The following is a 12387-nucleotide window of genomic DNA, read 5'->3' on the forward strand; positions in this document are numbered from 1 at the left end:
CTCACAGTCTAGTGTTTTAATTTAGATACTTTCTATTTTAAACATTTTTGGTAAGTTTCCAGTGTTTGAAAGTTAGTTGTTCTTCTGCATTAAGCCAGCTTTTAGTTGTGGGGGGTTTTTCTGATGCTTCTAGCTTTTTTCATGTGACTATATCTTAATCTTCCCTTGCACCCATAAAAACCCATGAAAAATCATGTTACTGCTATGAAGACCATGTTTTAAGACAGGATTTTCATATACTCTCATTAACAGCCCATGATGATAACATGCCACAAAGACACTGATCGGTGTTTAACAGTCATCCAGGAATAGGACAGTGTTTCTAGGTGAAACAGTCCAGCCAGGTTTGCATCTTGTGACTTCAATACACAGGAAAGAATCTGTTGCTGCTATCAGTGCAATCACTGTTGCATTATCTAAGAAGCTGAAAATCCTGTGTAAGCCTTTAAGCTCTGTGCAAGTAAAATTAATAAACTCAAAAACCCTAGACTGTGAATTGCTGTCAGTGAGGAGTTAACCTGGGAATGTCACTGCTGGAAGGTCAAACCTTTGCTTTTGGGCTCTAGCTTCTAGCTAGCTGTGTCCTTTGTTGTCCAGGTAAAAAGGTAAGTCTTTCCCAAACATCCTGAGTGCATTCAAGGGAAGTTTTCCAAATACTGAATTTTCAAAGCACACAGAAAAGTATGTTGTAGGTAAGGAGAAGAAAAAAGACTGTAATTAGAAGGCAGTTAGTAAATGATACGATAGTTACCTTGATGGTATTGTGTCAAACCTTTGAATTTTCCTCCCAATTCAGGTTTATGAACACCAAGATGGAAGCAAGTCCCTGAAGCTAGGAGACTTTGGCTTAGCAACAATTGTGGATGGACCTCTATATACTGTTTGCGGGACCCCAACATATGTAGCTCCAGAAATCATTGCAGAAACTGGGTAAATCACTTCTAGTGATGATTCATTAACATATAAACAGTGGAGCATGTTCTCACCAGTAAGCCAGGCAGGAGGTCTTGCAATTACGAATTTTATGCTGCCTTTGCTTGAGTATGGTGCAGAATCATGGTTTATAGAACATTTTAGCTGGGAGGAACCTCAGGAGGCAATCTTGTCCAAAACACCTCAGAGAAGGGCCAACTTTGGAGTTGTATCAGGTTCCTCTGCCAGTTGTTGGCCTCAGACTCCTCAGCTTAACACTGAGTTACTAACTAACCACTTGCAGATATAGTAGAAGTAATTCTTAAGTTATCATTTACTTAATTTTATTTCATTATCACACACTGTCTTCTTCGTATTTGTTCCACAGAGTAGGTGCCTGATAGCTCGAGCAGCCTGTGTCACCTTTGCAGGCTTCATGTTAGGTAAAGGTAGGCATCACTGTATAACTCAAGAATACAGTACAGTGTCTTCTGTACACTCCTACATTCTGATCTAATGTAGTTTTAAGATATAAATGTAAAAAAAAGATTTTAAAGTGGAATTAGGATAGGCAGGTAGGACCGAGAGAAAGTTCAGATAAGAATCTATAAGAAATTACTAATAATTTTGAAAATGTTTCCTCTGTTCTTGTACCATAGTTTATAGGATTTGAATGTCTCTAACCATGTCTCTCATACTTCTAGATATGGCTTGAAGGTGGACATCTGGGCAGCGGGTGTGATTACTTACATCCTGCTCTGTGGGTTTCCTCCGTTCCGTGGGTATGGACTGATCTATTCAACCATCCTTATTCTGTGAATTGGTCCCTGTGCTGCTTTTGCATTAAGCACAGAGATTCCCACTGGAAACAGTTCTCTACTCGTAGGTTTTTTGGTTTTTTTTTCCTCTGCTCTGCACAGTAATTTACACAAACCCCATAAGTGCCTGTGTTATTACTGTAAAAATTCTGTCTTGTGTTTGTTTAGTTTAAACTTCATTGCATTATAAAACAAGAGCCTTCATTACAGGTTCTGTGTGCCTTTGCCTGATGTTTAAAATATACACTGAAATAAGCATCTTCTTTCATGGACCAAATACAACGTATTTTGTGATCAGTAAAAGGTAATTAAAACGTAAGACACTTAATAAGGGCATATGAGAACTTTCCTCCCCCTCAAAACAATTGCAAAGTTGCTGACAATCCTAAAGACAAACAGGTTACCTCAGAAAGAATGTACCAAATGCATTTTGTTTTACTTCACCTTTCATGCCCATGCTTGCGTGCCTGGGGAGAATTAACAGCTTCCAAAACCATACTCAGTGATCATCAATTAAAAGCCATTTCAAGAAGCCTATTGAAACCAGCTCTGGAAATAATTTCTTTGTGGGTTTTGTTGTTGGTTTTGTTTGGTTTTTACTTTATAGAAGTGGAGATGACCAAGAAGTGCTTTTTGACCAGATTTTGATGGGACAAGTGGATTTTCCATCTCCATATTGGGACAATGTTTCTGATTCTGCAAAGGTGGGTTTTATAGTAGATGATACTTTCTTTTCCCAGTGCCACTATCTAATACATGGTGTTCTCTCACAATGCTGTATTTGACATGTTTCATACATGTCCTGCTACACCTATAAATTCCTCTAGGTCACCAAGTGTGATGCTGTTTGATCACTGTCTGTCTGTTAGACTCTGTGTGGTTCTGAAATGAACCCCATCTCTATACGATGTCTCACACAACAGAGACACCAGCAGGCCTTACTGATCAAGAAAACTTTGAAGTAACTTCTTACAGAAGTATGTTTCTTAGCTTGAAAACTCCCTGGGACTGCGCTTTATACATGCTTATGATGGCGACCAGGTACCAACCTGGACCCTTCAAATATTATGTAGTAACATTATAGGGAGGCTGTTTTCCCCTTATTAATCCCATTAGATAATATGTCTGTTGTTTCTTTCTGTCAAAGAACCATGCCTCTCATTACCTGTAATTCCTTATTGTTGTCAGTGTGGTATGAAATACAGACTTGTTCTGGCCATCAGTTCATGGGCCTCTTGGCACGACACAGAGGAGGCAGAGCTTGAGGTGTGCTGAAACAAGTACAGTCCTTTTCAGATACAGACCACAACAGAGTTCATTATACTTGCAGAGCAGATCAAGTTTTTTAACTCTCATCAGTGCGCTGGAGCAACAGTGTAACTGACAGATTTTCTAGGGATCTGGTATTCACTATAGTTATGTGTTTACACGTATATAGAGAGATAATACATATGTGTATGTAATTAAAAGAAAGCCAAAACCATAAAACTATTTATATTTTCATCCTGTAGATAAGTGCTAAATTACCACATCATTGTGCTTTAGCGGGCTCTATTTCATAGCATCCTTAATGAGAACTCTGCAAGTCCTTTGCCAGCGTTGTTCTCCTGTGAAACTCCTTCTTCCAAGTAGTTTAGTCTAAAATTTCTGGTTTGAAGCATTAGCCTATTTATTTAACTTCTGGTTGTCACTAAGAATTATTAACTTCAGGTTTTGGTGATACCTCTTTATTTGCTGTCATGCTGCCATCCTGTTTTCTGAGCAACCCACTCAGTGGCTGAATTACCTATATTTATTTACATGCTAGTTGAAAACTAGATAATTGCACAAGAAATCAAAAGATGAAAAATGGTTTTAAGTGGATTTTTTTATTTAATATTTTCTAGATCATTTATACAAGAGCTTGAAGTAAAATTCCTGATTTGCTGGCTGTTTTCCTACAGAGGAATTGGCTTTTTCTTAATGGGAAGCTAACCTAATTTCATGCAACCATCTGTTTTGTACATTATGTATTAAGTGCTTTTCTCTTAAACAGTGGCTACAGGACTGTAACTCAGAAATGTCTTCTAGCTTTTCAAGGTACTGTTAGATCTTGATTTAAAAGTTCAGATTGAAGTTCAGCAGTTCATAGTTGTTCTTTTTTTTTTTTTAGTAATCTTAACATTTCTTTAGTTGGCAGTTCACTCTCTCTTTGAGAACTCTTACATAATCGGCTGAAAAGACCTTTAGTGAATTAAATGTTGATTTGTTCTTTAAAAGAGTTCCTTAAATTTGACCCAGTATTCCATTTCTCAGGAACTTATCACGATGATGCTTCAAGTAGATGTAGATCTACGATTCTCAGCCTTGCAAGTTCTTGAGCATCCATGGGTTAATGTAAGTATTTCCCGGCTTGTAGATGCTGCTTGTAATTTGGCACCTTTGAGCGCTTTTCTGTCAGGTCCTTTCTATGCCCTTTTGGAGCCAGCACATTCTAAAAATGCTTCAGATTTAGCTGGAGATAAGCTGAGTTACAGGCTGGTTTAGTATATCACGCATACCTCGGAGTATTCACTATTTTATGCATGCTTAGCTACATTTTCTCTGAAATATTTTGGGCCAGGTTTTCAGCAAATCTCAACCACTCATGACAAATCTATACCTCCAACAATCATCTTATGGGTTCAGTGGCACATTTTGCTATCCTAAAATCAGATGGACTCAAAAATCTGACAGTCGTGGTTAAGAGATGTTGAAATATAGTCCACAGTGTTAAGCCTACTTGAGCCAGCATGAAACAGGGAAACTTTTAGAAACGTATTTAGCTTCTGACATTGAAATATACATATATTTATGTGCAGCCATACCCATTTGATTTGAGTTACCATGAAATGCCTATATATGTATCCTGGCTTGTGTCTAAGTGACTGGACATTTGCCATGTAAGTGGTAATCAGTGAGGTGGCATATGGATAAATCTGGGAGAAAACAAACAGATTTCTCTCTAATTAATGTTGAGACAAGGACACTACTTAATATTTTTTAATTATTTCAGACTATTTAATATGTCTTAAAATATTTGTGTAACAAGAAAGAAAAATTGGAGAAAATCCAGATTCAAATTCAGAAAGGAAGATTGAGAGAAAAAAAATACAATTGGGATGAGCAGAGAAAAAAAAAATAAAGGAGGAAGAAATACTGCTTCGTTTTGTTGATTGCAAGTTTGAGTATACAGTCCTCCCTGGAATGCTGTTTGGTCCCTTAGCTGCTGTACCCAAAATCTTTTTCTCACTAAAACACTATCCTAAAAATTCAGATATACAGTAACCTCAAATGTTTTGGTTTTTGGGGTTTTTTTTTGTGAAATTGTCCTCCATATAACCCAGAATTGTGGTCATCGCTTGTTTACCAAGTATATGCTTTACTCTTGGAAGCTCCATTATTGCCCAAACATTTTTTTCTTAAATTGTAAATGCTATTATCGTGCAGATCACTTCTACAGTGTACGAAGAATGCAAGGATCCAGGACAATGTCTGATGAAAATCCTTTCATTTTTAAGATGATACTCTAGCAGCTGAAATATTAACTTCCCTCAGTGCCAGGTGCTTGTCCTTGGACATAGTGTTCTGTCACAGTTTATAATGATTTTGGTGACTGAGGTGTCTCTCTCTCCACGGGAGGATGATGGGTGGGGATTTCTGGACTGCTGCTGAGGAAGAGATGTAAGTGACTGATCAGAAGCCGCAGAGAGGCCAGGTCACCCACAGTGTCTGCTGCTGAGGTTACTGAAACATCACGTGTTTCATGAGGATGTGGTCACTAATCTTTTTTCTGAAAAATACATTGGAACTGTTAATGCTCCCCCCAGGCACCTTTTTTTTTATTTTATCTTTATTTTTTAGCTTCAGTTACACCACAGTATGTTTTAGGATGCCTTTTTAGAGAGATGTATGAAGGTGTGGTTCTTTGTCAGTAACATAATGGTGATGGCGTGCAGGTGACATGAGGGTCTGCTCCCTGCTCTCACTAGTGCCTGCTGATGGGGAAGGGTGGGGAAAGGGGTTGGGGTCTAAACCTTTTTAGCACTTCAGAGCTCCACTAACCAAACCTGAGCTCTGATTCCTGAAGAACCCTGGCAAATTCCTGGGTTTCTGTTCAGTAAGTTAAAACGTGGTGCCGTTTGCCAGAGGATGCTGTAGAGTCCAAGTATAAATGGATTTCAAAAGGGAGTTTGATACATTTTTGGAGGATGAGCCCATTGGTTCCTATTAAATATAGTGGTCTGGATACAACTCTTGGCTCAGAAAGTTCTTAAATACTTGGTTAGCAGAAACTGGAGTATATACCAGGGAAAGTTAAAAATCTACTTGTCTTCATTAAATGTACTATTTCATAAATAGTGACTACAGTGCACAGTTGGAAACAAAATACTGTGTTCAATTCACCTTTGGTCTAACTCTGCTGCAGTTTTTCTAGTTTTAGGCTGATTATAATTCTTTGCAATCAAAATCTGTAGCAGTTCTGTCCATAAATAAGCGAAACAACTATTTCATGATGGTTTTTTAATTTCTTCTTTTCTGTCAAGGATTTTGTAATTTCTCCTTTTCTGCTTTTAGCAACTGAGACGAATCAGTATTTTGTCTTCAGCAATATCCTAACAATAGTTCATAACAGAGAGCAAAACCTCTTTTGAATTCTCTTATGTATCCTCCAGATATTTTTTCTGGAAGGAGAAAGGACAGCACTGGGACCAGTTCAGGGTAGTGCTTGAGCACATTCCAAATGTCGCTCCTGTTTCAGGGCATCACACATGGAAGCGCTTAATATGAAGCATAAAATTAACTAGATGGCACTAAAATCCTAGTTCACTTCAGGAGAAATAAGAACAAGGCTGAGTTGAAACAGGTGCTTGAGTGCTTTCGTGGGAAAGGACACTTCCCTGAAATGGGTTGGGACGTACACAGTAGAGAGCCTAGAAGGGACAGCCTGCTTATGTACAGAGACAGAATGATACACTGGTGTCAGATCCGGCCTCTCATCACCATACCATCACCTGCCTGACCAGCTGCAATTCTGTCACACAGCTTCCTTGTACTTCATTTTCCCAGCTTCAGCACAAGCAATTAATACACTCATCCCTGTTTGCAAAAGGCTCTGTGATCTATGTGTTGTAATTACCAGAGTGATTATCTGCAACTTCTATAAAATACTGTTTCTGAGAAGAAATGGCACACAGAGTTTTCACCTAACAGTCAATTTTCCCAAATAACATGTTTAAATACTTTTCCATGGCATCAAATACTGGACTTTCCTTTTTCTTTTTTCAGTTTGGAACCTATTCATAGAGTGGTAAACTTGCAGCTAAAGTACTGGATAGGAGAGCTGGCTTGAAAAACACGCATGTGTTTTCTTCAGCAATTTTAAGAAACATTTTCTCTCTTTGATCATATCATTGATAGAAGTGTTGTAACTGCTGACACTGTATAAAACTATTTTGTAGATTGTAAATAACCATTCTACTTTATAGCTGCTTACTATGTGATTACTTGGTAAACTGCTGAGATTCCTGGAATGTGCTTTGACAGTTTCAGTAAGAGCCAACCCTCATTTCAGTTTCAGTTTTTGCTATAAAAATAGCTGGAATCCTCTTGGAAACTGCAAAACTTGTTCTGGGCAGTGTGAGACCAGTAAAGCAGTTCCTATGTCAGTAATACCCCAGCTGTTTTCAATTCAAAAAAACAAAACCTGAAAAGATGTTGGCTACTTGCCACTGCCACAGATGGTGATCTTGAATTCTAAATGCAATTCAGCAGCAGTTCCTTGCCCCCTCCATTTAGTTTATTTGGATTTGTCTGTCCTATGTAGTATACTTAGACCTGGAAACAAATCCATCATGCCTCCCCTACAAGGACCCCAGCTCTTTCCTTTACCTGCTCAAATTCTTTGCAAAACTGAAGAGTTACAGAAAAGGCTGGAAGCCCGAGGTCTGGCATTTTAAATGTTGATGATATTGATAACGTGCACTATACTATGCAAGTTACAGGACAAGCCTGCTCTGTTTTTGTTGTATAAGTAGTAAATATTTCCTAAGACAGCAGTGAATGCTGAAAAGAGTGGATTGCGTTCTGTAAATCCTTCTCTGTTAAAATAATCAATGTAAAATGTGGTGTGTGGTTTTTGGAGGAGGAAGATGGCACACACCAGCCTAAAAAGAATTAGCAAAACTGGAACTTTTACATGTTTCCTTAACTGTGTCTGCCTTGGAAATTTGTGTGCAAAAGAAATGAATAACCAAGCAGTAAGTAATACTAAGCTGAATATTTGCAATGAAGTTCATTTAAGAAGACATTTCTTATTTGGCAGCTGCACTGCCTTTGGTTACACCCTAGGACACTGCCCAAAGAAAAATGCCCTTACAAACCTTAAAGGATGCAGAGCCCACAAAGTTTTCCAGAACTTCTATTTGTTCTAATTTTCTGCTGTTATTTATATAATGACCTATTTGTCTGATGCTTTTAGACCTGGAAAGTAAAGATCTTGTGACTGGCCTGTGAAATGGATCTGAGTGCTTCAGGGCAGTAGGAATCTGAGAATCCTGAACTTTGTTCCATCTTTTCAACAATTCTTTCTTTTTTTGAGTGGCAGTGCCTCCTGCCATAGAAAACAATGCAAATATGAAAACAGTGTTTATTAATTACTCAAATTATTCCAAGACCCTCCACCCCCTCCGCCACCTTTTTTTTTGTTTTTCCCTTGGAAATAGAGCAGGAAAAGGTTTTTATGGAGGCTAATTTTTTTTAATATTAAAAAACCAAAAATCTTAAAATCCCAAGCAGTTTACGTTGTCCAGGTGAAAACTCAAATTCTGGGCCAGAGTTTTGAAACTGTGAATGGTTTTTGACTGCTCAACATTTGAGACATGCGCAGGAAAACAATTCTTTCAGAGCATCAGCAGTCAACATTTTCTGAAGCTCATGACCCTTTGAAGTTCCCAGAGTTAAGGAACAAAAATCATTAGTCATCTTTAAACGATCTTGTCCTGACTGCTGAGCTGAAGCTGAGATAAAATTCTGTGTTCCTAACCCAATGAAAGAAGTAGTTCCTGTGGCAAAAAGTTGAAATAGGGTAAAGGAACAGTTAAACTATTTGGAGTCTGACATCCTTCCCATTATAGCAACCTGATGAAATTCTTGTCAGCAGTGTTTAGTCTGTTCTCCAATTCTACAATTTACCCTGCTGATTCTGGTGAATCTGATGGGATTTTTTTCACTTCTTGCCTTTTAAAGTGCAGAGCAGCTTGTTTTGTATGTAGTCGAACAGCTGTCATCTCTCATCCTCAATATCTATTTTATTGTTGGCTGAAGTGATTCCCAGAGCCAGCAAATATATATTAACTTGTTTATAAAGCATGTTGTAATTAAAAAAGAGATAACTACTAAACATCAGGTAGCACTAACAGTAGTAAGAAAATTTAATAATGGTAGAGTAATTCCTATATATCCCTATGCTGCATCTTAGACTGAGCTGGAAGATATTTCGTCTAAAAGCTGGAGCCCAAACTATGTGTCTCTGGCGCATTGCCACTGGAACTGTGGGTGTGGTGCTTCACCAATAAAATATTACCACAGTCTTCATAACCATTGTCTTCTCCGTTATTTAGTCTTTTGACAAGATGACATGAACATTTGGCAGGCTTTCATGTCAAGAAAGCCAAGAGAATGGGGGCGTTATTTATTTATTCCCCCCCCCCCTCAAATGAAGAAGAGTTCACTTTACAGAATAGCTTTCTTCTGGGAAAGGCAAGGTCAGCGGAAAGCAGGTTATTTTTAGGGGTCATATACCACCAAGCCAAGACTCCCCAGTGCTAGATAATAATCGGCTACTGGGTTGTATTGTTTTGTGTTTTGCAGCTGTGTGCACTTGACCATATTTTGCCAGCTGAGACATTTCGTTAAGGGGTGAGTGAGGGATCTCTAAACACAAACTCCCCAAGCTAAATAAATAACAAACCCTAACCAACCTCCCTAAAATTCCCATATGCTCACTGAACTCATGATTTAGTGCAGCAACTCTGTAACTCTTTAAGCACACTCAGAATTGCTGCAAAGCCAGAAAAAGAAGTGTCAGTCATCTCTCTGCATTCTGATCTTGTCTCTCGTTTGCCTGTATTCTGCTAGGATTTTGCTTAAGTGGAATTTGAGAACTTTTTCAACTGTTGATTGCTACACACACCATGCAGTACCAGCTTGGGATGACCGTTGTGGATGGCCAGTGACCTGATATCCTTGCATATTCTTCCTATTCTGCATTTTATTGCCTATTCCACCTATTCTGTACATTGTCACCAGAGATCCTGCATATGGAGATGTCCCTGCTCATTGCAGGGGGTTGGACTAGATGACCTTTGAAGGTCCCTTCCAATCCAAACTATCCTATGATTCCTATCCTATGATATTCTGCTAGCATGCAAGTCTCACCAAGCAGTAGCTTTGTGCACCCTTTTTCAGGCATAAGGCTTTTAGTAGCAATTTCTAAAAAAAACCCTTTCTTCTCTTGGGCTTGAATTCAACCTGCTGACTTGCACAGAACTGCAAACTCCCTTCTTTCTACTAGTGTTTTGCTTCAGCGTTGAGGATGCCTGCATGCCTCGGTGCAGATAGACAGGTTTGCTCTGCAAAGAGGGGTGTCTCTGCTGGGAGGAGGCACCTCCTGGCCCAGCTGCATGGCTTCTGGGCTGGAGCTCATGCACAGCCAGCTCTCTTGGAGTGTGCAACAGCAGAGCATGTGTCTACTTCTGGCCATGCAGTTGCGTGCCTGCTTTTACCTTAGCTCAAGTTGAGAACATGTGTCTCTCAGCAAGGAAGAAGAGGCCATCCATAGCTGGCTCTGGCCCTTCTCTGCTTTCCCAGGCAGTCTGTACCTCTAATTGTCCTGTACCTCAGCCACAGTGTGCCTCGGCTCACATCTTCCCTGGGTTTCCTCACCATGAGACTCCCTGAGCTGTGGCTGCAATATTAACCAACCACAGAGTTCCTGAGTTTGTAACCTTTTGATGAGACAAGGACCTTATTGGTGTCTCTTAGGCCTTTCGGAGATTCTTTCCTGCATCCTACCAAAGCAGGGCTTCTGGTTTCTCTAATCTCTTGGGTGCTTTCTACTTTTGAGGTCATTGTCTTTAAATTTATGTGATGACTAACTAGAATCATAAACAGCTCCCATCTTATCAAGCTTTGAAATATTAATGAACCTATAAATAAATGGGCAGTGGTATTTATGATGTGGTAGAAAGAATAATAAAATATTTAACAACTATTATTAATTAACATTACCTAAAGTTTGAGAGGAAGGTACTGGATAAATTGTTTTAAAAAAGAGGGACTTGTTCATGCCATTATATATTGTTCATCTTATAAATACCTTAGATATGGAGACAAAGATTGGAGACAAATATTGACATATATTTCATTACTAACTTTTTGTAAACTTTTTGTAAACTTTTCTATATTGACAGGTGCTATCAGAATCACCTCGCAATCCTTTATTTCACCTTTTCCCTCTGAAGTTTTATCCTGCTTTATTTCTCTGCAGGATGATGGCCTTCCAGAGAATGAACATCAGCTCTCAGTAGCTGGGAAGATAAAGAAGCATTTCAACACAGGCCCTAAACCGAACAGCACAGCGGCTGGAGTTTCTGTCATAGCAGTAAGCATCTGAAATACATAGCTGAAACACTTAAATTTATATGCCCACAAGACAGTGTGCGTCTAGGACATGCTACCAAAAGAAACTGGAGAGGGTTAATCTTTAGATAATTCTAATGTTTAATTAATATAAACATAGACTTGTATTCTGCGCAATTTCTTCACTGATTCTCCTTGTGAGTCACATTGTTATTTAATAACCATAGGAGGTATAATTCTGTACACACATTTCCACATTTTACCAGAAGATCAGTAGACCTAACTCCAATGTAGATTCAATAATTTGACCTATGGGATCATGACATTTTACTTGGCAGCAGAATCATCACATGGATTGAGGCCACACAGAGGTTGTAACAAGACAGCAGCACTTTAAAATAGAAATTACTTAAGATTTGTAACAGAAAATCTGTATGGCAGCCTAAGTTTCTCTCCTCTGAAGACATCAAAGAGACTTATGATGCCTCACTGCTACATTCATAGTTGATATGAGTCTAGCTCTGCAGATTTAGCTGAGCAGCAGCAGCATTTTATTGTACTGCCACATGCAAGCTGCTTCCCTTTAGGCAGCGGGACTTAATGGGGCAAAGACTTAATGGACATCCTTGCTGCCTTCTGTCATGTTGCAATTCCAGTCTAGGCATTCCAGGGTTAGAATATGTTGGAGCTTCTGAAACCAAACTTGACCAAACTTTTGACCAAGCTTTACTGAGGTTTCAATGACAACCTCAGTGTAGCATGCATCCCATACATTTGTATTTTTCACCAAAGATGAATATGTGTATTAGATATACATGCACACAGAATATATTCAGTGTATTGTGAGATTATTCATACTAATGCCATTGAAATGTAACACACACATCCTTCACATTTTTGATACATCTGCCTGTGTCTGTAAGCTTTTCTTTATTACCCATGGTAATGTTAACGCTCCAAATAGTCACTGAAAATAAGTGACACATTAAACATAACC

At 38.8% G+C, this 12387-nt stretch overlaps 1 protein-coding gene across 1 annotated transcript in view; it reads left to right on the forward strand.

Annotated features, from left to right (window-relative positions):
* The window catches only part of LOC104403684 (serine/threonine-protein kinase DCLK1-like), a gene marked incomplete at its 5' end in the record, with an annotated part of 45316 nt that overhangs the window by 18075 nt on the left and 14854 nt on the right, over positions 1–12387 (forward strand). Inside the window, 5 exons of the mRNA XM_010011917.1 lie at positions 797–930; positions 1617–1694; positions 2338–2434; positions 4026–4106; positions 11299–11412. Of these exons, the coding sequence (XP_010010219.1) occupies positions 797–930; positions 1617–1694; positions 2338–2434; positions 4026–4106; positions 11299–11412 (504 nt within the window). The remainder of the gene's footprint in view (positions 1–796; positions 931–1616; positions 1695–2337; positions 2435–4025; positions 4107–11298; positions 11413–12387) is intronic.

This window comes from Nestor notabilis, unplaced genomic scaffold, assembly GCF_000696875.1.
Source record: "Nestor notabilis isolate BGI_N333 unplaced genomic scaffold, ASM69687v1 scaffold793, whole genome shotgun sequence".
Taxonomy (NCBI): Eukaryota; Metazoa; Chordata; class Aves; order Psittaciformes; family Psittacidae; genus Nestor; species Nestor notabilis.